The following is a 26836-nucleotide window of genomic DNA, read 5'->3' on the forward strand; positions in this document are numbered from 1 at the left end:
ACACGAAGTTGTTTCAGGACAGTCACGCTTTATTATCGTTTATTATTTGAGCGCTGACCTCACGCCGCTTCTGCGGTCACGTGGTCGGGATTCCCACCGATCCGGAAGTTCCCGGTCGCCGGTTTCCGCCGGAAAAGGTTCCGTCCGGTCCAGGCGGTTCTACGTCTCTTTCTGCTTCCTTTACCAATTGGTAATAATCCATTGATCCGGTACAGATCCGGAGAGGTACCGAAGCTGAACGATAAACTCCTGTCCGGTAAGAAACGACCGCGCGCTAGACGCTAACGCTACGTTACCGGCTTCACACGCGCCTGACTGTGGCTGACTGCGTATGCGCGTGTGTTTGTGTGTATAATGTCTGTTTATACGTGTATCTGATAATATTAACATATGTTTGTGTGATGTTTATGTTTAGAAAACGATTTACAATATGGGTTATTTAACCCGTTTGCCCTTTAGACTAAACACAATGATTATTATTTAGAGAGGAATTAAAACTGATTTGTTTTATCGTGTGACTCAGCAGGACAGCTTCACACACTCACATTATTATGCTTTACCACACACGTGTTGTTAATGCTGTTATTGTGGTGTAAAATGTGTGTTTAGGTTTGGTAAAGGCTTTCTAGTTCGTCATGTAACACGCATGATGTCATTTGCTTTGTTTGGTTCTGGATTCATTCCATGAGCAGGTGCTGTGAATGTTTTCACTGGAACTACACTACAGAATATCGTTGTGCGGATCGATAAACCATTCTGAGTGTATGTCATGATTTAATCCGAGTAGTTGTGCAGAGATTATAAACCAAGAAAGGAACCAAATCTGACTACGGGCAGAGCGAGACATGAACAAACCAAACACATAAAGAATCCTGGTGTTTGGAAAAATCTAATTGTAAATTACACAATTTGATATTCTGCAGGGATGCTTGAGTGCTAAACACCTAAACGAATGGGAGAGCACTGCCATATCTGAATATTTTATTAATGAGAAGACCATGTTATACATACATATTTGTGAGCATGCTTACAACTCTGTTGATCTTCTCTGTTCATAGTTAAGGACATAGATTAACGTTTCAATCATTTAAATTACATCAGAAAACCAACTTTTTTATTAAAATGATTTCAGGTTTAAAAGTTAAAGGTTTAGTTGCAATATTATAGCTCTAGTTCGTTTAGATCTCAGCTCAACTTTTTTGATCATAGTATTTTGCTATCATTGGTATTAGAGGCACCGTACTAACCTGGCTTCAGTCTTATCTGTCGAACCGTAAATTCACAGTTACTATTTGCAAGCACTCTTCCTCAGTAGTGCACTCTACATGTGGGGTCCCCCAGGGATCTACCCTGGCCCCGCTACTGTTCTCACTATGCGTCTACCTATTGGATCCATTTTTAGGAGATTTGGTATTTCATTCCACTGCTATGCGGTTGACACTCAGCTCTACATACCGCTTAAGCGTGGTGATAATTTTGCAGTAAAACTTCCTTGAATTGAAAGCTTGGCTCAGAAACTATTTTTACATCTGAATGAAGACAAAACACCAATTGTTTTATTAAGAGTCGAACAAATGATAAAACTGACTTAAGTACTGTTGACTTGGGCTCTCTCACCCGATACTGCATCCATGCCGCCAATAACTTGGGTTTAATATGTGACCGTGGTCTATAGTTGGATAGGCAAATCAATGCCACTGTGAGCCCCAAAGATTGGCAAAGATAAAAGCTCTCCTGAGAAGGAAGGGCTTTGAGACTGTGATCCATCCATGCCTTCATTTCCTTGCGTCTTGATTATTGTAATTCGTTTTATTATGGGCTGCTGGTGTCTGCTGTACATAGACTTCATTTGGTTCAAAATGCGGCTGCCCGTCTGCATATTTTGATACTTTAAACTACAAGACCTACCGTGTTATATTGTATTTTGCGGGCGGGGCATATTGAGTATTTCCAACTTTAAAATAGCCAATCTTTTTAGTTACTTCACATTCTGGAATTTGAAGAGAAGTTGAGGTGCAGAATGATGTCACACAGAACTCATTGGTCCATAAAACTCATAGTGAAAGTTTAGAATCTCCAAAATAAGACTTTTGGCAGTGTTTTTATGTATTTATAAATACCATTAAATCAAACATATTCACATAAATCAAGCAGGATTTCTTAAACTTACACTATTATAGCTATTAACCGCTTCAGCCGTCAACCCCCTTTAATAAGCGAATGACCTGCGGTAATGTTTACATCACACAATCAAGTCAGGATCGACAAAGATGTTTTTATTTTAACTATTCGTATTTAATTTTAAGCTAATATCAAATTGACTTCTTATGTAAATTAGCTATATTATATATCAGGTTTAAAAGTTGTATTTGATATAATAATCTATTTGTTTTTTTCTTATTAGTTTCATTAATTACATTATATTATATATTGCACATTATTTTAAAGCAGAAAATTCTGCAGTGTTTTGTTCCCCATCATGTCCTTAAAATAGCTCGATTTAAAGTTTTATTCAAATGATTATCATGTGTCTATGTCTTATAGGGGCGGTTTCCCAGACAGGGCTTGAAGTGATATTACCCAAAACAGCTATGTTTTAAAACGACTTAAATATCTTAGTTTAACTAAACCTTAGTCCCGGTTTAAAGTAATCCCTGTGCGGGAAACCGCCCCATAATGTGTATTCTTGAAGCACAATTAAATCCGGTGAAACGAAACTAGTTGAATCCAATCCGCCGGTGCCGAAAAATGACTCCTGACGAATTATGAGCCCCTGCATGCCCCGCTCGCATTAGGGTTCGGTTTATCAAACACGCGGCTGGATCAATGAAGGGAGACATAATCCGAAGGGGTCCAAATACGGCACAAAACCGGCGCACGTGTGCGTGCCTGCTGCGCCTGCGTCTGCGCGCCTGACCCACGTGGTTGGTTTCTGTGGGCGCACGCGCGAACGAATATGGCGACCCGCTGCACGTCTCGCGTTACCGGACAGTGAGACACACCGAGAGAGAAAGACTGAAAGAGACACACGGTAACGAGCCGCATTGTGTGTCTTTGTGTAACGACGGCGTTTACATACGCGCGTGTGTGTTTGTATGCGAGTGTGTATTCACGTTCGTGCATTACGTGTACAACAACGTAGCAAGTTGAGTTGCACAATCTGGCCTTGAGACATGATCAATAGTGCAGTTGTGTGTGTGTGTGTGTGTGTGTGTGTGTGTGTGTGAGAGGGTGGGTGGGTGGTTGTCTGTATTATATATGCGGTGTGAGTGTGTGTCTGAGATGACAAGTTTCATGTGAAGTGTATGAATATGAAGCTGCATTAGTGTGACGTTGTACACTCATGTCCTTGCTGACATCGTGTTACATGAGTACACATTCAGTGTGTTACTGTACTAATACAATGTGTGTGTGTTTGATTTATTTAGAATTTGAGTGTCAAGCTCTGCTGTTCTCACAACACATGCAGTCACGTGTGTATCTCTAATGTCTTGAGTTTCTCTTACAAATATTGTGTAAAAAGCTGTGTCTTTCTGGTTTGTGTGAATCTTCAGGGTCAAAGTTCACAGTTAAAGCCATATGGCGGTACACTGAGAGCGTGTGTGTGTGTGTGTGTGTGTGTGTGTGTGTGTGTGTAGCATTAGTCATCCATGCATGACTGTCGCATTTCTGGAACCTGCCTCGCGCTGCAGTTCTGTATCTTATGTATGCGCGTTCAAACTCTCAAAGGACACATGTGTGTTTGTGTGTTTAGCTGATGCAAACACGCTGTATGTGTTTGTGTGTTGTTTTCAGACACTCTATTTGTTGAATCATATGATGAGAGATACATGTCACATTTAAAGTGATAGTTCACCCAAAAATGACACTACTGTCATCATTTACACGTCCTCGTGTCATTTCAAACATGTATGAGTTTCTTTCTTCTGCAGAACACAAAAGAAGATATTGTGAAGAACGTTGGTACAGTGGCACCCATTGACCTCTATTGTATCGACACGAAACCAATGCAAGTGATTGGCTGTCACTGATGTTCGGTTACCAACTTTCTTCACAATCTCTTCTTTGTTGTTCTGCAGAAGAAATGACAAGAGGGTGAATAAACGATGACAGAATTTTCGTTTTTGGGTGAACTATCACTTTAAGTCGACAATGATATGGAAAAAGGTTCTTTTGCATTTTGAAATACTTAAATGTATTTTACGTACACACATATCTTTTCTCACATACATTTTTATATTATGGTAGCATTAATTGCGCTGCCTTTAATACAAATTCTTCGCTTTTATTGATTTTAATACTCAAAAAACGATAAAACTATTAATACGCTAGTAAATTCGTGAACTGCAGTTATGGCTGACCGGGGTATTTCTTTGCCTGATAATGGCCTTTCACATGTTCACTGAGATGTCTTTTGGGGTGCTGATATATGCGGAAACAATTTAACGCTCGTGCAGGCTTCATTCCCAGACTAAAATGAAATTTTGAGCTGTCATAACTGAAAATAAATTGCCATAACATGTCTTTAAATATTGTTTTGTTTCAAGATGCCCCCAGTAATGTTTTTATCTAAAGTATTTTAATAAAAGCCACTTTAATATGCTAATTTAACTACGGCATAGTTCTGGCTGAAGCTAAACCTTGTCCGTGAAACCGGGCATTTGATATTAAGATGTTTTATGAGCTGTTTTGTGTAGTCCGCAGATTACGACTTCTGTAATGTTTCCGCTGAACTTCATAGCACAGCTTGTGTGTGTGTTTGACTCATGAAAAGAGAGCGCCGTCTGTCATAAACCCCCTCCGTAAAATAAGTCTGAGAATCTTCAGTTTGTCCTTTACAGACCGATTCCAGATTCAGACTATTGTCAGACATCTGGAATAAATAGCAGAAAATGAGCTAATGGTGTTCTGTTTTCGACAAACTGTGACCTCTTTAAACCCTGACATCATCAGTCTGAGAAGAGTTAATTTCTTATTAGCGCACTTCTTATTGTGTTTGTTCAACTTCAGATTGTTACAGAAAATTTGTGCCGCCTCGCCAAACACCGTGTATTCTGTCAACAGACCGTCATTTCTAACTGCAGTTGCAGCATTAAGCCACAAAGGGGGCGCTGTTTCGTACCAGCCTGATTAGACACTAAAGAGTTGCAGAACAAAAGCTAATAGGAGCTGTGTTTCACGGCTTTTAAGGTGAATATTGTTAGGTTTGAACTCAATCATGGCACGTATTAAATCAGCGTTATGCTAGTGTACGCGGCGAGTTCACCTCATTTTGGGCAATGAAAAACCCTGTCTTAATATATAGTCAGTCACATGACACAATAAAACAACTTTATTTCTGAATTTTGAGTCTGGTGTAGCTGAAAATGTGAAGTATAATGGTTTTGGGCAGTTGAGAGAGATTTAACACAGTCACCAGGGCTGGTATATCGTGATTATCAGAATATCACAAATGCACATTTGCAATGCAAAGTTACAGAGGATTTTGTATAGTGAAAGATTTGAGCGTTAATGTATGACCGTGACTTACACTCTTTCAGATGAGTCCATGTGAGTGATGTCATCATGACACGCGCGCATATGTACATGTGCTTTATTCAAACGTAACGATGATTAAGTCAGCCTTTATAATTGCTAATTCAAGGAAGGATTAATTTATAAATGTCACATTACTGCAGAACAAAAATGATTTATCATTAACATCTCTCTCTTTTTAGGTTTTGTAAGTAGGTGCTGCGTCTCAATGCAGATGTTTCGGGTGAAATGAATAAGGCACCTCAGCCTCTGTCTGGACCCCCATCCGCCCCGTCCCATCCCTCCGTCCCGCTCCCAGCACCCTCCCCGGGTCTGTCCCAGGTAACACACACGCACACGCCTGTGACCTCATGACTGTTGTGACTTAATAAAAAAAAAATGTATCCTGATGAGTAAATACTTCATGTGTCCTTCTCTGTAGCCCAGTTTTCCTTCCGCTCCACCTTCAGTTGTTTTCGGCACCCCTCCACCACAAATGAACCCCTCCGCCCAACCCCGACAGGTGCGTAAGCAACACACTTTAACGTCAGGGAGTTCTGAGTTGTGTAGATGATGATGTGTGTGATTTCTGGGAACATCTCTGTACTGCTTTTGTGGCTGTTATTGGTTCTGTGTGTTGACCTTTGACCTGTGTGTGGCTTTCTCTTTCTAGTTTGCCTCGGGTCCTAGAGCTTTACCACAACAGGTACTAACACACACGCATTCACATACACACTCACATGTGCACACAAGCGTAGGTACACTCACTCACACTTATAATGTACACACTCATTCACTTACAAACAAACAAACAGTTACATACATACACACACTCCCTCACATTTGTAACTTTCACTTTAAACACTCACACTCACAAAGATGCAGATATACACACACACACACACACTTATACACAAACACATCTTCACACTCATACATACAGACTAACAAAGATGCAGATAAAAATACACACACTCACAAAGATACTGATAAACACACAGACTTATACAGAAACACACACTCATACACACCCGTGAAGATACAAAGACACACTCACAAAAATACAGATACAAACACACACACATGCATGCACACACCTCCCACAAAGATATAGATAAACACACACACAAACACGCTTACACCCTCACACACGCACTCAAACATAAACACTCGCAAAGTCACAGATACAAACACACATAAAACATACATACTCCCAAAGATACAGATAAACACACGTTTATACACAAACACATTTACACACTCATACAGATACAAACACGCAAACATATACACTTACAAAGATACAGATAAACAGACACACACTTATACACAAACACATCTACACATTCATACATGCACAAGCGCAAAGATACAGATACTACACACACACACACACATACACATTTACAAAGATACATGTATACACACAGAAAAAAAAACATACACTCTCACAAAGATACAGATAAACACACATTTATACTCAAACAAATCTACACACTCATACATACACACGCAAAGATACAGATACAAACACACACACACAAACAAACACATTTACAAAGATACAGATAAACACTTACACAAACACCCACTTACTCACAAACACACCTACACACGCAACAACACAGATACAAACACACAAACTTGCCTGCATACACAAACACACAAAGCAACCAGATAAAAAACACACATAGTGTTTAAGTGCTTTGTTTGTTGGCATGCTGCTGTGTTTCTCGGACTCTGTGTGCTGATGGATAACACACTCTTCATTTCTCTCGCTCTTCTGCTGTGTGTGTGTTTGTGTGTTTGTGCTGCTGAAGGGTGGATTCAGGTCGCTGCAGGTAACGCTTCTGTGTTTGTGGAACTTCATTTGGTTTGTTGAGCTGTTAAAAATATAAACCACTCGTCACTCCTTCCACTGCCAATACAACTTCATTAATGACACATTTTACACACACACTGTATTGTTAACACATATATACAATATCAATGAAGACGCATTTAAATATTCAAACAAACATGTTATAAAAGAAAACGTTTTCATAACATTAAATACTGTCATTGCAATAAATTTTTTCAATTGAGCATCTCATGTTTTTTCAGCCGTACTATGCCAGTCGGCCCACTTTACCTGCCAATTCTGGGCGTGTTCAGTCGAGCCCCGCCCCTCACACAATTCCCCCTCAACACGGAGCACGGCCGGCTCATGTGTTCCAGTCTGGCCCCTCCCAAATGATGATGATTCCCCAGCAATCAATCAGCTTCCCAAACACGCAAGGCACCGCCTTCTACATACCCGGCCAGGTACGTCCAACATCATGTTCCCACAAATCATTTAAAAATCAATTCACACACCCCCCAACAAAAATTCTCTTCCAACACTTATTATTTTTTTTAAATTACGTACACATCATCATCATTTGTCAGCGTGTTTTTCACACATGCACATTAAAATCAGTGTATTGATATTGCTGACACCGCCTCCTTTAAACTGGTCAGCTGACAATCAGAATGAAACCGTGCTTGTGTTACTCATGTTACATGTACACATGTTATTGTGCATGTGCGCATTTGTGTGTACGTGTGTGTCAGTGCAATAAAATACAGCAGTTTTCAGTCTCTCTCTCTTTGTCTCTCAGTACCGCCCCTCTTACGTGACCCCTCAGCAGTATCAGGTGGCCGGTTCTCCTGGTTTTTACCCTGGTACCAGTCCAGGTGATTATGGTATGTATGAACAGCAGCAGCAGGTGTTTGTGTGTGTTCAAATCCTCTGCTTCTCATCATTGTGTTTGTCTTTTTTGTTTATTTATGTAAAAAATAGACATTACTCTTAAGAGTGAAAAGTCATCATCACAAAACGTTCAGATCACCTGCCGTCAAATCACAGCTCTTTTAATTTGTTTGTTTGTTTGTTTGTTCTTTACTTTCATTCATTCTGTTCTTCTTTTGTGCATTCTATTGTGTCTTCTTTCCTTTGTTCTCTCTTCTTTTCTTGCATTCTTTTTCATTTGTGTGTTCATTCTTTTGTTTGTTTGTGCGTTCTTGTTAGTTCTTTTTAGTCTTTATTTCTTTGGAATTGACAGGGTGTCCGTTATTTTCAGATCAGCAATGGTCATATATAGAGGGTTTCGCACTGCAGGAACGGTTTCATAGTTTCCGGGATGATTTGTTGCATTCGCACCGCATGAACCGGACTGAATTTAGTTTTTGCAGGACAACTTTAGCTCCCTCTCCGAGGTAGGGTCTAAACCAGCAGGATCGGAACTACTCGTGACTTGACCGAAGCGCTGATTGACCAAACTTCTATTGTTTGTCGTTGTTAGGGCTGGGGGTAAACGATTATTTATGAACATTTAATCTAACGATTATTTTATCGATTAGTCGACTAATCTAACGACTAATTGGACAATCAATCTAACGCTTATTTTTCTTTTGCTCAATTTGTAAAAAACATAATGTATCTCAAATTAATACGAAAAAAATCTTAATAATATCCTTTATTAAACAGTTATGCACAGCAAAAAATATTCTTCTCTACACAAAATAAAATAAATAAAAGGATTTTACTGTAATACAAAATGAAAGACCAGCATGTTTACTCAGTACCAGCATCTCTCTTCTAAAGTTGTATTGCAAAAAAAAGTGTTTAACACAATATAAAATTCCTGTTTTTAAATATATTTTGCGTGCATTGCATCTCTTTCTCAGGACAGGACGCCAAAGTTCTTTGCTTTGTCCTAGAAAACACGAAAGCAATGCATATAAGAACAACAGCTATGACTGTGGGGTATTTTAAATCGACTCTTAACCTCATTGTATTGCTATGCTATGATTAGTTTATTTGAATGCTAACGTGGCTATCTAGCAGCTGTGCAATTTGGTGGTGCTAGGCTAACCAATTAACCAACGTATTCCCATACCCATGTTTTGGTCTCCCACGTGTTTGTGGCAAGCTGCTGCAAAGCGTAGTCGCAAAAATATGACATAGACAAAATTTTGACGTCATCGACGTGTCGCTACAGCCCTAGTCGTTGTTTGACGGACGCTTTTAAATGACGTTTCCTTTTCGAATGCAATCGGGGGAAAGCCCGAGAGAAACTTAGTTCACGAGCGACTGCCTTCTTCCCGGGACTTAGTTCATAAACTGATCCGGTTGCAAAGCACCCATTATCTTGTGGTCATGGTTTTCCAGCCTATAGGGGTCTCGTTCCTATGTGACTTTATTTTGTCCCTTTAGTCCTCACACTGACACACACAAACACACTGTTTGTAGAAGTGATGTTTCTCGCACGTGGTTGTTATTTTTGGGTCTCAACGCCCCCTCAACACACACACTAGCACAGCCGGTTTCCACTGGAGCTCTCTCACATTCACATTCACTGACCGGCCCAGCATACAGCGAAAGAGAGAGAGAGAGGGCTGGTTAGATAGAAGTGGAGCGAGAGACAGAGAGAGAGAGACGGACATTCAGAGAGGAACATGGGTAACAAAGGGTCCAGCAAAGTATCTGAGGGTATGTGAGTCTGACTTCTGTCTGTCTTTATTCCTTGGTGTTTAATCCGTCTCCGAACGTCTCTTCTGAAGCACGGCCTCTTGTATACCAAGTTTAGACACTCTGACCTCTGGCTCTTGCTCGCTCTTGCTCTCTCTCGCTCTTGCTCTCTCTCGCTCTTGCTCTCTCTCTTGCTCTCTCTCGCTCTTGCTCTCTCTCTGGTCTGTGGGTTTTGACTATATTTAGTCTTGACTCTCTCCGGTCAACAATGCTCACTGTAATATAAGTCATGTTAGGTAGACGGATACGGGGAGAGTAAACCAAACAAGCAGTCAGGTTTTTAAAAGCAATCAGATAACGGGTTTTCCTCGCAAACCTCCGATTTATAACAGCAATAAAGTTAATTGATAAAACGTTACACAATAGAATCAAATTGTGTCATTAGACTTCTTGCGAAACTTTGATTTCGTTGCATTACGTGAATGTTTTATATAGTAGGTGTGTTCCAACATTTGACTTTTATTGTATATTTGGCTGTGTCAGATTGTGTGTTTGTGAAAGGTGTGTGTGTGTCACACTATGAGTAATACTTTAGAAACACTCATTGTTGTAGTTGCACCCTGCTATGAAATAAATGACCGAAAGATCTGTTGTGACTTGTTCTGAATGTGTGTTGTTTTTTAGCTGGAGCGTATTACCCCGCTCAGCCCCAGTTCACACCCCCTGTTCCCCCTGCACCCGTTTTGATGAGCCCAGCTCCACAGCAGCAGCAAGCCCCGCCTCCTCCACAGCAGCAAGCCCCGCCCAAACGGGAACGCAAGCAGGTGGGATGCACAACTTATTGTTTGTGTTTGTGCGCGTGTGTGTTCAGTCAGATGAGAGATTATAGCACTTCTTGATCGTCTAGTAACTCATGACACGAGTCTGTGACGGTGTCCTGCCTTGTGTTTTGTGTAGATCTGTGACAGCTTTGGTTTGGTTTGTTGCTCTCAGATTTAGTGCTTGTGTTGAGATTGTTGCTCAGTAATTCGAACAATTGGTTTCTGAGAGAGCTCGGCATCTCATGTAGCTGTGTTTAAAGTTGGTTCTCATTTTAATACTGAAATAAATGGAAAGTAAGTTTTATTTTAAAACGATTGATTTGTGTTGAACCAAAGAAAGGAAGACATCCGTGTTTATTCCTTTCAAGTGTGAATGTGGTTATTCTGGTACATGATGTGTGTAGTGTGCGAGTCTCACAGAAGGTTTACTCGTGTTATCAGAGAGCTGACAGACGGGTCGCACGACTCGAACTTTGACCAGTGGCGTTTGCTTCAGAGGAAACGAGAGAGACACGGTGAAAGAGAAGAGAAAGAAAGAGAAACATCATGTCATATTTGAGTTTCTCTATCATTTTCCCATCAGTTATTTGCATGCCTCATTTGAGTTTTATATTTGAGAGTAAACATTTGCTTGACAGAGTATTCTGCATTGCTAAAGAAACCGAAATAGAAACAAAAGCAAGAAAGTAAAAATTTTATAAAGTAAGAATACATTAAGACAGAGAACAGGTCTCTAGACTAACATTTGAGAGACGAGCCACTGATGCTACCAACATGTGTAATACATTTATAAATGAATAACAAAAATTTACCATATGTAAAACGCCTCCCTAACAACTCAATAGTGTACGCAACTTTTTTCCTTTATTATGAACAACTTGTTTAAGAAAACACAATTCCCTTAATATCAGTGAGTGTGGGTCTATTGGCCTGTTCTTTGTTGTTTGATGAACATTACTAACAACGACGTAATTTGTGTTTATATGGCCGTTTCAGAGTAAGAAGGAGTTATATAACGTTTCTGCGCATTAAATTTATAACGCACAAAATTATGCATTGATCAGTTTGGCAGTCGCATCGGTGCGATCATTAATAAAAACTGGTCGCATGGGCAGAAAAAGTTGTCACAAAATGCAACCATTTGGTTGAGAGAATATCCTCTTTGTGATCTCTTCTGTGGTTTTTTGTGGTTCTGTGATCGCTGAATTTAATGCAAAATCAACACAAAATTGTTTTGTTTTTGTCATGTCATGACTTGTCTGAGAACTTTTTACTTCTAAGGTTTTAATGGTATCCTTATTATAAACAAATCACATTTTTGTGCAAATATCTGGAATTTAGCATCTCAGAATTAATCTTTCGATCACAAAACTAGCAAAAATGTAGTCAACTATCAGATATTGATTTCATAATAAAAAAACAATGTGATTTTCTATATTCATTAGAGGCGTAACAATATATCACAAGACAGAAAAGATTAAAATATGTATCATAGAACTATGGCAATACATTTTTTCAATTTTTATGTTAAAATTTTGTTTGATCTTTAAGTGACATATAAAATAACAAATACTACAAAAAAATATTTTTTTAGGGAAAAATCTGTCATAAGTTTGAGCTTTTTATTATTTTATCGTGTATTATATTGAATCGTAATCTGAGCGTATCATTACACCTACGTCTTGTATTTTATTACTTATTTCACGTATAGTTGTAGCGGCTTGGGTGTGAGAGAGGGACATTATGAATAAAATGTATAGTTATTATTATTCATCATCCATCTTTACCTATTCAAAAAATATTATTTTAATGTACAATTAGTTAATTTAATAATACAATGTAATCTGCTACGTTATTCAGTATAAAACAGATATAAGTGTGAAATTCATGTCACACAGTTGTGATATAAAGTAACTTTCTCTACATGCTGAGTTTCACTCTCAGTTTCTGAAGAAAAGAGTTCAGCTAAGTTCTGTAGCTCCACGTGGCTCAACAGCTCCACCCCTCCAACGGTCCGGGTTCAGTCTGGTGGGCGGGACACATTCCACTGCTCTCTCTCTCTCTCTCTCTCTCGCTCTGTTGCTGTGTGGTGTACGTGAGAGTTTGAGGCCCGCTGCTGTGTGTGAATGTTCAGCCCCGTTTGAAGAGTCCCCGTCAGGCTGAGTTTAGACTTCAGATCCAGGATGAGACAGGCCTAACAGAACCCATCCTCTCCTGAGCGAGGGGGGGGGCAGGTAGGGAATGTGCTGCCTCATGAGTGTGTGTGTGTGTGTTTGTCAATGTGTGTGTTGGGGTCTGTCTGGTGAGTCGGTGTGTGTAATTCATTGCGTAAAGTCTTGGCAGGACAAACAGTCGGGTGTTTTTAGCCTTTTGAGTTTCTTTGTGTTTTTAAAGGACATGCGAAAAGTTTTACAGACGCTCACGTTCTCTGCTTTATGAGGTACTTGACACTGTGATGTGTGTGTTGGAGACATTCATTGCTTATTAATCCGTTACAGCACAGAGAAACACGTTTGGCTCTAACTCACTCTTGTTCCTTTTCTAATTTTGTTGTCTTTATATTTGTCGTTGTCTTCTATTCGGTGAATTAGGGTGCTTGTGTGTTTCCACATATTTCTTCTAAACTGAGTAATAAATCTCCCCCCTCGCTGTCGGCCTCTCGGTCTTCTCTCTCTAGATAAGAATTAGGGACCCTAATCAAGGAGGTCGTGACATCACGGAAGAGATAATGTCAGGAGGTCACAGCGGATTAACACCTACACCTCCTCAGGTACAACACACACACATCCCTACTGTTCATAAACACAAATGCACAAACACTCCACTTAAAAGCACTTAAAAGTGATTTCTTATAATTTAATTGTTATAATTAAGCCCATTTGTGGTTTTATGATAAATCAACTTAATTTATTCAAAAATCCATTTAGTGATCACGCGAGCATATGAAATCACGTCATGTATGATTTTATATTTGAAGTTGTCCGTTTGCATTTCTTGGTTTTTGTGAGTAATCTGACAATTTGTGTAAATATGAAAACACTTGATTCATATTATTCCCCAAAATGTATTTACACTTAATGCTGTGTGTGTCTGATATTGGCATCGGCATGCAGCCTAACGGAGATAACGCCTCACCTGTGGTGGTCATGGCAACCAGAGCGGAGTTTCCCATCCCTCCAGGTGAAAGCCCTGTACCCGATGCTCCGCCCACTCCCCCTCCCACCAGTCCATTAGACGATACGGTGGATGCTCCGCCCCCCGAATCTGCAGACGATACCTTCGTGGCGTCCGCTCTGTTGGAAGCGGCCATGGAAGTCGAACAGGAAAAACCCACCCCCTCCAGTTCTAACGGTGCAGGTGACGCACCCCCTAAAGGTAAAGAGGATGAGCCAGTGCTGGAGATCCCGCCTATCCCCACTCTGCAGGCGGAGCCAGCGCTGGAATCTCCAATAGCGCAGCCAGAAGAGCTTCAGCTTTTCAACGGCGGAGAAGCGCCGGCAAATCTAGCTCAAAAGGCATACAGAGACGTAAGCCCTATCGCCGAACCCGATGTCACTGAGGAAGCTCCACCCGTTACCACGGAAACGCCTGTTAGGACAGTCAAAGAAACCCCTCCACAGGTTGTCGAAGAAACGGTTGCTAAGGAAGTGCCAGCTCCAGTTGTTAAGGAGCCTATTCCTCCGGTTGTTAAGGAGCCTATTCCTCCGGTTGTTAAGGAGCCTATTCCTCCGGTTGTTAAGGAGCCTATTCCTCCGGTTGTTAAGGAGCCTATTCCTCTGGTTGTCAAGGAGACCCCTGCTCCTGTTATAAAGGAGACTCCTGCTGTCGTCAAGGAAACCTCTCCTGTGGTTGCTGTGGAAATGCCCGAGCCGGTTGATAAGGAAGCATCTCAGAAGGTTGTCCAGGAGACTGCTGTCAAAGAAACGGGTGAAAAACAAACTCCGGAAAGTGTCGTTAGCGAGCCGCTGCCTCCTGTTGCCAAGGAAACCGATAAACGGGTTGTCAAGGAAACCTCTGAGGCGGTTGTCAAGGAGCCCGCTGCCCCGTCAGAGGTTGCTGTGGATGTTTCAAAAGCCAAGCCCCCTCCGGCCGATGAGCGAGAGGATGTTCCGACTCCGCAGGCCGTTCTCTCTGAGAGTACCATGACAGGTGTGACTCACAACATAAACACACCCTAGAAGAGTGATGTACACATGCCTGCTTTCTGTTTGTTTGTGTTTACACTTGTGTGTATTTGCAGCCATTTCTGTGCCAAAGAAGAAAAGAAAATTCAAAGAGTTGAATAAGAGAGAGGCCGGTGATATGCTCGATGCCTTTAAAGAGGTGAGCATGTTTCACGAATACGCACCTCACGTTTCGTTGAGTAATTTCAGAGTAAAAATATAGCAATGTGTGTTGAGACTTACCTTATATCAGAATATTATTTAAGGTTTAAATTTGTTTGTTTCCTTGTCATATTATACTTAACATTTGGATTTAAATGACCCCCTACGTTTGATGAATCCATTGTCTAGCTCATTAAGTAGTTCCCGAAAGATTAGTTCAATTAGCTCTGTGTAAGTTCATGATGAAATGTCTTTGACAGCCTCCTCCCCCTGAGCCTGAGGCAGCACCCCCGGTGAAGGCGGAGCCAGAGCTTGTTGCTCCAGTGGCCCCGCCCCCTGCAGAAGATGTGGATGAGACATGGGAGGAGAAAGAAGATAAACTCGATGCTGAAAACATCAGGCCACAGAGCCCCGCCACGCCCACTGATCTGAAGTACCAGTATAAAGAAGGTAAACGTGAACTCTTTGCTGGTGTACAGTTGCTGGAGTAAATATTTAATATATTTGTCAAACGCTCTGTCATTTGGCAGACGCTTTGGATAAAAAGCGTCTGCCAAATGACTAAATGTAAATATATGAATGATGAGAAATGAGACATTTCTGTCAATAACGGTAGTCTTTACTGGGGGTTGAGGTGTAAATATTAATTTATAAAGTGTTCGTTTCTTTTTGATGTGTTCACATAGTATATAATATAACAGTGTTTGTTGTTATAGAATATTGTAAATTAATATAATGGATCAAATATAATAGTTAATAATGCAACTTGGGATGTTTCTCCAATAAGATCATTTAGTCATTGTGTTATGTAAATCCGACAGATCTCAGACAAACATGACAGCGCCCGCTAATAGCTCAAATTACGGCATCAGTATTAACGTTTTTAAACAACAAACCACATTCACCTGCATGTATTTCACCATCGGCATATCGGATATTTCACAACAAAGTTTATAGTTTGTTAAAAGTGAGTTTAAAGAAAATTACGTAAAAGCATCAGACCTCTAGCTGCTGTGGATCGGCAGTACCCAGTACTCTAACTTCAAGTACCCGGATGATGCACTTTTTACAAACAAAAATCTGAAGTGTGGAACTGTGGACACTTCATGCACTCAACGCTCGCAGTTGTGCTTACGTAGTGGAAGGAAGGCGGGGCTATCGTTTGCTGCTCAAACCTCTCTCGCAAAGTGATGGACTTCAATCTGATGATGTCTAAAGCAATGCTGGGCAAAACAGATGAAAACTACATTAAATGTACGATGCTCAAATAGGTTTTCATTCACACGCATTTTGCCATGCGATTGACGTCATTTGCGCACGTCTGGGAAACAGTCCAACTTCCGGTTAGTTTAAAACGGTTCAGTATTCCATCTGGAACGATACTACTCTTCTGATATTTATATACTAGATGGATGAGTGCATAGTGCATCGGCTAAACATCTGATGCATATGGCACACTTTTCTGGAAACACTTCGGCACGTTCGAAGTGGTCATCTGATTGGGTGAATTTCAGGATTGCCGTGAGACATTCGTGTCGCATTCTTTAACGGTTTTTAATGAAAGTTCCCAGTCTTGCTACGTGAGACTACTTGTAGTCAAGCTTCAGGAATATGGTTTTGCAGCCATGAATATATGATATCATGTTACATTATTTATTTACGCGTTATATTATTTTATATCATATTATATCAGCTTATTAATTGTCCTTAACACTTCAATGTAATCATGATGATTGCACACCTGTGTGTGACCCCCAGGTGGATTAATATTTTGAATAATGTTGTTGTTTCCGCCAGATCAATGGAAACCTATAGACCCAGAGGAGAAGAAGAAATATGACCGAGAGTTTCTGCTGGGCTTCCAGTTCATCAGTGCCAGTATGCACAAGCCTGAGGGTTTGCCACAAATCAGTGATGTCGTTCTGGACAAGGTAAGTAACCCAAACACCAACACGCAGATGGTTGTGTACACAATTTATTTATCTTACTGTCTTTCTGAAGGCCAATAAAGCTCCTCTGAGGCAGCTGGATCCCAGTCGTTTGCCTGGAATGAACTGTGGTCCGGATTTCACCCCGTCATTCGCCAACCTTGGCCGTCCGTCAGCCGGTGGGCGTGGCCCGGTATGTATCAACACACTTCAAGTCAACATGGAATCAAATGTATTTTTTTATTGCACGTCTCTGGTCATCATTATTTTAAAGTCTTCTCTCTCTTTAGCCGTCAGGTCTGGGCGGCCCCCGGCGTTCGGGTCAGGGCCAGCGGGGTAAAGAGCCTCGTAAGATCATCACCAGCATGTCTCTCGGCGAGGACATTCAACTGAATAAGGCGGAGAAGGCGTGGAAGCCGTCGGTTAAGCACAGCAGTCGAGTGGAGGAAGACGACGCAGATGCGCCCAAGACGCAGGAGCTGTTTAAGCGTGTTCGTAGCGTGTTGAATAAACTGACGCCGCAGATGTTTCAGCCGTTGATGAAGCAGGTGACTGACATGACCATCGACACAGAAGAGCGCCTGAAGGGAGTCATCGACCTGATCTTTGAGAAAGCCATCTCTGAACCAAACTTCTCCGTCGCTTACGCCAACATGTGCCGCTGCCTTATAGCGGTCAGTCCCTGTGTGTGTGTGTGTGTGTGTGCTGTTTTGACGTAGTGACAAACAAACCCAAACAAATTTTCATTACATTCTCGTGGGTTTGTGCTCCAGTGAAGATGCTAATACTGTGCCGTGTGTCTGACAGTCACTGATTACAAACAAATTCTGAGGAGCAAAGTGTGTGTGTATTTGTGTGTGTGTATTTGTGTGTGTTCGTGTGTGTTTCTGATTATCTTGTGTCTTTACAGCTAAAGGTTCCCACCTCTGATAAACCAGGAGTGACAGTGAACTTCAGGAAGCTGTTGTTGAATCGCTGTCAGAAGGAGTTTGAGAAAGACAAAGATGATGATGAAAATTTTGAGAAGAAACAGAAAGAATTGGATGCTGCCACAGTGGTATGAACACGCAAAACTACATACAAACCAGAGTTGCTTCACATCAGAACAACCCAAAACACTGAACAACATAACAGCAAACCTTATTTGTGACATCACTTCTTTTCTCCTCGCCTTTCAGGAAGAGGTGAAGCAAAAGTTGAAGGATGAGCTTGAGGAAGAGAAAGACAAAGCTCGACGACGGTCGCTAGGAAACATCAAGTTCATTGGCGAGCTGTTCAAACTGAAGATGTTAACAGAGAACATCATGCACGACTGTATCGTCAAGCTGCTGAAGAACCATGACCCGGAGAGTCTCGAGTGTCTCTGTCGTCTGCTCTCCACCATCGGCAAAGATCTCGACTTCGAGAAGGCTAAGGTGAGACTCAACTGAGCTCAAACACATCATGCTTAGGTGTTTCATGAGCTCTAATGATGGCGTCTCCTTGTCTTTCAGCCTCGAATGGATCAGTATTTCAATCAGATGGAGAAAATTATCAAAGATAGGAAAACATCTTCCAGAATCCGCTTCATGTTGCAGGACGTCATCGACCTAAGACGGGTGAGGAGTCCTGGGGTTCATTCTGTCTTTGTGCTGTAGTCTAGCTTAATGTAGTCTCAGGTGGGCGTGGCTTCGGCTGACATCACCTCGCCTGTTTCACTCACTGAAAAAGCGTTTTGCTTCATTTCATCATTTGTTCCTATACTGTTTATTTTGTATTCTAAATAAGCGAATGAGCAACGGCTTGCCCAATGTTAGTCATTTACATAATACACACCCACACCAGCTCCATATAAGGCCATTTCATAAAAGAAAAAGACTACAAACTTCACCGTTAATGAAAAATGTATGTTCATGTATGTTTGATGTCATTCTTTGTTTTGTTTATGTCTCTTTCAGAGTAACTGGGTGCCACGCAGAGGAGATCTGGGTCCGAAGACCATCGAGCAGATTCACAAGGAGGCTGAGCTTGAGGAGCACAGAGAGCATGTCAAAGTCCAACAGCTCATGTCTAAGAAGGATGGCAGAGGAGGAGGAGGAGGAGGAGGAGGAGGTGGAGGAGGTGGCGGCGGCGGAGGAGGAGGAGGAGGAGGAGGAGGAGGAGGAGGAAGTGGAATGGGTGGTCAGGGATCTCGGGGTGGGCAGCATACCCCTGGTTCCCGTGGAAACCAGACGCCTGACGACGGCTGGAACACGGTGCCCATTTCCACCAAAAACAGACCCATCGACCCCACTCGACTCAGCAAGATTACCAAGGTCTGGTCGAAAAAGAATCAATAATCAGATATTATTAGTGATCGAACCAATTCTTCAATAGATCAATATTGATCAAATGTTGGTTTGTTTGTCTTGTAGCCTGGCGCTTTGGACTTTAATAATCAGCTTCTTGCCCCTGGAGGTAAGGGCACATGGGGCAGTTGGGGTAAAGGCAGTAGCGGCGGCTCCGGAGCGAAACCCAGCGACGGCGGTGAGTGTGTTTGCGTGTTGTTTGTTTTATAAAGAACACGTGTGACTGTAGCGTAACGCTTGTGTGTCGTCTTCAGCTCAGGACACTGGTCGCCCGAGCAATCTGAACCGCTTCTCAGCGCTCCAACAGCAGTCCGCGTCTTCCTCATCCTCAAACATGGAGTCTGACAGGCGGGTTCCTCAAAGGTCAGAGGTCACGTTCAGCGACGATTTTAGATGATTCCTCAACTCCCCACATGCTCTGACAGGCTTTCTTGTCTGTGAATCGCAGGAACAGCTCCAGTCGGGAACGCTTTGACCGCCGCGACGAGCGCGGGGATCGGGGAAGCGACCGCTACGATCGCCGTGACGACCGGCAGGACCGGAATCGCCCCGCCATCGGCAAGCGAAGCTTCAGCCGTGATAAGGACGAGAGGAGTCGGGAGAGAGATCAGCGTCCGGCGGAAACGGTCCGGAGAGTGTCCAGCATGACGGACGAGCGGAGAGAGAGAGACCGCGGCACCCGGGAGATAGGTGAGATGATGCGCAAAACAACTTTCATAAGGTGTGTGTTGTGTTCACCTGTTTACTGAACTGTGTGTGTGTGTTCAGTGAAGAGAGAGACTGCTCCCACTCCACCACCTGCTTCAACCAAACCTGCGCTGACCGAAGAAGAACTGGAGAAGAAAACAACAGCCATCATAGAGGAATACCTACACATCAATGACATCAAGGTACAAACACTATAGTTTTTTTTTCATCATCTATCTTTATTTTTGTCGAAGTTTGCTCTTATTCATACAACTTACCTCTTTTTTTGTTGAAGTCCGTCTAAAGTGATATATGATTTTATTGGCACACTTATATGCAATTACACAGATCCTTGAATCATATGGGGCAAGAGGTATTTAAAGTGTTGTCATTAATCCAAAACAGTGCTGAATCTCTTTTGGTGTTTTATGTCCTTTGTCACAGTATTCATAGTAATGAACCAGCAATTCTTAATTTTCTGCTTTAACTTCTGTCATCGTCGCTTGAACTGTTATTATCCTCCTGTCCTGTAGGAGGCGCTGCAGTGTGTGGTGGAGTTGAACTGCACGTCCTTGTTGTCCGTGTTTGTGCGGGCGGGAATCGAGTCGACTCTGGAGCGCAGCGCCATCGCTAGAGAGCACTTGGGTTTACTGTTCCACCAGCTCATCAAAACACAAACACTATCAACACAACAGTATTATAAAGGGTGAGACGCACACTCATGACTGAAGCTTCTGGACGTTGTGTGAAATATGAACGTCATTATAAAGTGTGCGTTGGTTCAGGTTGGAGGAGGTTCTGGAGGTGGCGGAAGACATGGCTATTGATATTCCTCACATCTGGCTGTATCTGGCTGAACTCATCTGTCCTGTGCTGCACGAGGGGGGCATTCCCATGGGCCCACTCTTCAGGTGACACCTGTCAATCAAATTAATAAGAGAACTTTATATTTTCAATTGAAAAGATCGGTTTTGATAAAAAAACACCAGTTTAGTGAGAAGTGTTAGGCCATATTTTAAGTAATATGAGTGTATATGTGTTGTTTTAGGACCCTTATATTGTTTTCTTAAAGGGGGACAGTTCTCCCAGAAGTGAAAGTTCTGTCATCATTTACTCGCTCTCTAGTTGTTCAAAATCTGTATAAACGTCTTTGTTCTGATGAACACGGAGAAAGATATTTGGATGAATGCTTGTAACCAAACAGTTCTTGGACCCCATTGACTCCCATAGTAGGAAAAATTTCATTTTACAAAATGACATACAAAAGTTCTGTTCAACAAATAGAAGATATTTTGAATATCGTCAAACAGTTTTGATATTATAATGCCTGGTGCTTTTCTGAAAATGACCAGATGATGGCGCTTGAGAACACTTTGAATGAACTTGGCATTATTCTGGAGATACGTTGGGTGCTGTGGTTTAGAATATCCACAACAGTTTGCTTCCTTACATTTTTGTGCGTTTGGCAGACGCTTTTATCCAAAGCGACCTTTTTTACATTATACTACACATTGTTTGTTTTGTTTTGTTTCTAAGTCTGTGCAATCTCTAGGATCTGATGCTTTGGTGTTGCTAACGCTATGCTCTAACCACTGAGTGCCATGAAAGCTTGTTACTTATTACTAGAATCTTATTTTGAATAATATAACTTAATATGAAAATGCAGTTACCAGTCATATAACTTCTCCATTGTTGTGTATGATGGTTGGTTAATGTAGTGTTTGTCCCGCCTCTTCTCCACTTTGATTGGACGGCTGTGTAATAAAGGAAAGCGACGAGATCTACGTTTTACCAAAGGTTAAAAAACAAAAAATGATAAATGACAGTGCAAAAGAACTTTTGAAATATCATTGATACATAGTGCATCAAAATGATCGTTCTGCTAGTGTTTCATGAATGAGGCCTAAACATTTTTTCGTTATACATATGTAGAAACAAAAATCACAATATTTTTGTTTATTGAATTGCAATAGCTACATAATCGCAAATGTTGATCATCGTGATATATATCGAATACTAGTATCTGGAGATAAGCGTATGGTCCAAGCTGTTAGTCAATGAGGTCCAAGAACTGTTTGGTTACAAGAATTTGTATTGAGTTTATGAATTACAAATATCTTCTCTGTGTTTAACCAAACAAAGAAATGTTTACAGGTTTTGAACAACTGGAGAGCGAGTCAGATTTTTGGGTGAACTATCCCTTGAACTCAAGCTGTGATAATACAAACTAGTATTGAACATGTTCTGTTCAGAAACGTCATTCTCCCATTGTTCTCATGTCCCCTGCGTTGTGTTTTTAGGGAAGTGGCAAAACCTCTGCTGCCGTTTGGGAAAGCTGGAGTTTTACTGGCGGAGATTTTCAAACTTCTCTGTAAAGGAATGGTACTGTGGAAATTAATCTATACCTGGATTTGCCCCACGAATTAAGTTTAAACTGTGTTTGTGATGTCTGAACCTGTGTTTTACTGTCTCAGAGTCTTAAGAAGGTGGGGACGATGTGGAAGGAGGCGGAGCTTAGCTGGAAAGACTTCCTTCCAGAAGACGAGGATGTGAATAAGTTCGTCACGGAAAAGGTCAGAGAGAAATCAATCTTCATCCATCAATAACTCAGTGTCATCAAAACCAGTTTAACATCTGTGTGTGTGTTTAGGGAGTGGAGTTGACTTTGGATGAGGAGTGTGTGAGTAAGAGCAGTAAATCGTCTCTGAGCACAGAGGAGATCTCGCGGGAGCTCGAGCGACTCCTGCAGGAGAAAGCCGACAACCAGAGGATCTTTGATTGGGTGGAGGTACACCTGTGTGTCCGGGACACAATTTTTCTGTTTTCAATAAACAACATATAGGGGCGTGGCACAACAAAACACAGCCAATCAGAATAACTTTTTATGTTCACGCACCCATGCTAATGAGCTGTTACGTTCATATCAGTGTCATTCTTATGACCTTTGACCTTCACTTCCTCCCCAGGCCAACCTGGATGAGCAGCAAGCAGCTTCTGATGGGTTTGTGCGAGCGGTGATGATGGCGGTTTGTCAGGCGGCCATCGTCTGTGAGTCCACATCTTGTGTTTTGTTTCTGGGGATGTCACGATTCACTCGGCTTGCGATGCAACGACATCTCAAGATTCATTTTTACTAGTTAGAAAGTTAGAAATTAAGAGCTGCACTTTTAACGTTTCTCAAACAAATTTTTTTTGTAAAATAAAAATATATTATATGATAATATAAAATAACAACTAAATAACAAATAACAACTAAACCAAATTAAATTAAAAAATGAATAATAAGTGTCTTCAATATAATAGTCGTCCTCAAATATTATAGTCGCTTACGGTGAATCGGTTCATCCCTATTTGTGTCTGTTCAAATGTTGTCCATGTAGACCGCTGACTGTGGTTTTGAAGTTGACCTCTTGATTTCATCATGTGTTTAAGGTGATAACCCGTGTAAAGCAGACGCTAAAGTTATTACCCAGCGGGCCAAGCTTCTTCAGCGCTACATTACGGATGAACAGAAGGAGCTTCAAGCGCTTTACGCTTTACAGAATCTGATGGTGCAGATGGAGCAGCCGCCCAGTGAGTTGTTCAATTTGTCTCCACAAAGATCTGAAACAACGTTCACTGATGAATGATTGAGTTTAAGGTCCCTGTGAACTGAAAGTTGCGATTGTTTAACTGCAAAATTTTGAAATGGATTTTTGTAATGAGAAAGGCTTTCGTCTTTCTCTGCGAATTAATGTGTAAAAACAGCCATTGCGTTTTTAAATAGAACTGGCAGCAGACTGACGGTTGAAGGGGAGGAGTTATCAAATGCTCCGCCCCAGCCGTCTTACAAACTTCATTTAATATGGATACTCATTGCAGGAAGGAAGTGCATTTTCAGATTTTAACTGAGGGCACACGATTTTTAAAAAGAGCACGACCCACATTGATAAACTATTTTCAATAAACGCTGCAATATTTGATGAAAAAATAAGAAGTGTCATTTAATTTCACTGGGACTTCAACAAAAACCGCAGCTGTCTTGAGATGTTTATTCATTTTGTTTCTCCCTCTGCAGATTTGTTGCGGATGTTTTTTGACGTGTTGTACGACGAGGACGTGATCAAAGAGGATGGCTTCTATAAATGGGAGTCCTGTAAAGACCCGGCGGAACAGCAGGGCAAGGGCGTCGCCCTCAAGTCTGTCACCGCCTTCTTTACCTGGCTACGAGAAGCTGACGACGAATCAGACAACAGCTAGAGCTCTGACCACACCCACTACACAGGAGCATCAAGGTGGAAAAAAGAACAAAAAACAACAAACATTGGGAGATTTTCAATAATAAAATATTAAGACATTTTTACTTTACTTTACGTTTTTTTGTTTGTTTGTTTGTTTTTCAAATTTCAAAATGCTGTTGAACCGAAATGACAATGAAGAGTGTTGGAGGAGTATAAGCCTTACCTGCTCGCCGAACTTTATGGGCTTTTAGTCTTTAGCATTGCCACTTCCTGTGTCACGCCGCTGCCATGGAGACGTACTCGGATGACATCACCGCACTCAGATGACATCGCCGCTTGGAATTCTTCATTTACGATGTCACTCGCTGACGTAAAGCTGCTCGGAGTTGCGCGTTTGTTTTTCGAAGCCTGCAGACGTAGTTCGCTGTGGAGCGAGTTGCTGTTAACGGAGGAGAAGTGACGTTTCTTTCTCTCTTGCCTCAGTGTAGATCTAGCCCAGTGAATTCAGCTGTTTGTTGTTTTCTACTTTTTTTATGACTGAAGAATTTAAGAAAAAATGCAAACTGCGCCTCCACTTCAGAGCTCTGGACGGGGCGAGCGTGAGAACATGCGACAATGTTGAACTTTTTGCTGCTGCTGCTGATGACGTCGATGACGTTTCTGTCGGCCGGATCGGACCTGACGTACGGTTCTCTGAACTTAACACAAAAAAAAAAAACATTAAAAAAGAGGAGCGGAGAGTTGCGTGTGGTGGATGTTTCGCACACCTCCTGCTGCACGTGTAGTGGACTTTAAAATCGAATCATTATTACCACTTGAATATATATAAATAAAGTCCTTCAGAGGGGTTTAAAGAACACACAACGGCTGGATGGAGTTTGGATGAGAATGAATACTACATGCCTTTCAGCGTCCTGCATTTCAGGAGTGCCCTGTAAATATATTTTTTGTTTCTTTTTTTCCAATAATAAAAAAATCTAACCTTAATGCCATTTAATAATTTTTCTGTATTTCATTTTTTTTCCTTTGCGGTTTAACCACCCGGCTTGTAAAATGATTCTAGTTATTGACAATAGTTTAATGAAATTATGTAAATATTTCTCTTTTTTTTGCTTCACGTATTTAATGGAGAGAAATTAATGCCTCTTTTCACATTCAAAACTGGAAAGATAATAAAGAATATTGCAATGAAAAGGAGATCACGTATGAATGTTCTTTGGGTAATGCTCACACTTTTTTGCGGTATTGTTTTTTTCTTTAGAAGGTCTTCAGGATGAAGGCTCATCTTTTTATGCAATAAATCCAGTTTAGCTCACAGAGGAGGAAGAGATGATTCCGGGTCACATATATCGTATCAAATCTTTTCCTTTACATCGGTCAGTTCCTCTCATGGCCACATGATGTCTCTCTTACCTCAGTCATTGATTTTGTCATCGAAAATTTCTCAAGCTATTCCTTAAAAGATGAGTCTGTCTATCCAAGACTGTTTACTGAATATTACGGTTCTCTTATGACAATTATCCATGATTTAATACAAATTAAATTAACATTTGTGACCCCTGTATCACAAAACCTTGCACGGGAACGTTTTTATTAAAAGACAAAAATACATTGTATGCGTCAGTTAAGTTTTCTTTTATGCCAAAAATCATTATGATATTAAGTATATATAAGTGAAATAAGATTCCTACCTTAAATATATAAAAACTTTATTTTTGTGAGTGAATGTTCTGCCAATGTGCCCCTGATTCACAACTTCAAAGGCAATTTTCTCCATATTTCGATTTTTTTGCACTCCTATTCCTGAGTTTGCTGTCCTATACTAACAACTCGTACATCAATAGAAATCGTATTCAGATTATTATCAAAATCTAAATTGTCCAGGGTCACATTTGTGGTTCTAGTTAAACAATCCTAACCACAAATGAAGCATGGTTTTACTACAATAATCATCGTTTATCTATATTTGTAGTAAAGCTGTGGTTATAAAAAATTATAATCCGGCTCTAAATTTTTACTATATTGAAAACATTAAAAGCAAGACTTTATTGCAATGGGCTGTATATAAATGTTGTATGTATATTGTAATAATGTAAAATGTATATTGTGTATTAACATAGAATTTGTATTACGTTCACGATATTTCGTACTTCTACTTACAAAAATAATACAAATATAACAATGATGCGTTATTCCAAACACCTGGAGTGTTTTCTAGCTTTATTTTTCATAATGTTAACAAAGCACTTTTTTTTCTTTTTTCTTTTTTTTTAGGAAATGAGACTCGGCCCCATTGTTTTCTTCATGAGGCTTTAATTTGTTTGATTAATGCAACCTTTCACACAATGCGTGTTTGGTTTTTGATCCTGCATATCTGTCATGTGTGACAAAATAATAGTGTAGTATTCACTTTAGTAAGATCCCACTGTAGTGTTAGTAGTGAAGTTTACTATAGTAAATAATGTAGTATATTGTAGTATTTTTTTGTCATGTGTGAAGTGTATGATGGTAAAGTTTGACTT

At 40.9% G+C, this 26836-nt stretch overlaps 1 protein-coding gene across 1 annotated transcript; it reads left to right on the plus strand.

Moving 5' to 3' along the window:
- Positions 1 to 117: 117 nt before the first annotated feature.
- Positions 118 to 25306, plus strand: LOC130428322 (eukaryotic translation initiation factor 4 gamma 1-like). The gene is made up of 31 exons (XM_056756242.1): positions 118 to 256; positions 5718 to 5856; positions 5957 to 6037; positions 6188 to 6220; positions 7335 to 7355; positions 7618 to 7818; positions 8154 to 8238; positions 10691 to 10830; positions 13505 to 13597; positions 13941 to 14976; positions 15068 to 15150; positions 15413 to 15602; positions 16950 to 17083; positions 17154 to 17273; positions 17371 to 17754; positions 17991 to 18137; positions 18259 to 18495; positions 18574 to 18678; positions 19018 to 19374; positions 19474 to 19585; positions 19662 to 19770; positions 19856 to 20097; positions 20176 to 20297; positions 20628 to 20800; positions 20880 to 21005; positions 22395 to 22476; positions 22569 to 22667; positions 22745 to 22882; positions 23061 to 23142; positions 23527 to 23667; positions 24152 to 25306. The coding sequence occupies exons 2-31, from the start codon at positions 5764 to 5766 to the stop codon at positions 24331 to 24333; spliced, it is 5148 nt and encodes a 1715-aa protein (XP_056612220.1). The 5' UTR covers positions 118 to 256; positions 5718 to 5763; the 3' UTR covers positions 24334 to 25306.
- Positions 25307 to 26836: the final 1530 nt, after the last annotated feature.

This window comes from Triplophysa dalaica, chromosome 9 (genome assembly GCF_015846415.1).
Source record: "Triplophysa dalaica isolate WHDGS20190420 chromosome 9, ASM1584641v1, whole genome shotgun sequence".
NCBI lineage: Eukaryota > Metazoa > Chordata > Actinopteri > Cypriniformes > Nemacheilidae > Triplophysa > Triplophysa dalaica.

What these genes read in the sequence shown, in the direction of transcription:
- LOC130428322 (XM_056756242.1), top strand. Translation starts at nt 5,764, where the DNA reads ATGAATAAGGCACCTCAGCCTCTGTCTGGACCCCCATCCGCCCCGTCC. An exon ending in AATTGGATGCTGCCACAGTG is followed by an intron (nt 18,138 to 18,258) that starts GTATGAACACGC and finishes CTCGCCTTTCAG; the next exon opens with GAAGAGGTGAAGCAAAAGTT. An exon ending in ATAAGTTCGTCACGGAAAAG is followed by an intron (nt 22,668 to 22,744) that starts GTCAGAGAGAAA and finishes GTGTGTGTTTAG; the next exon opens with GGAGTGGAGTTGACTTTGGA.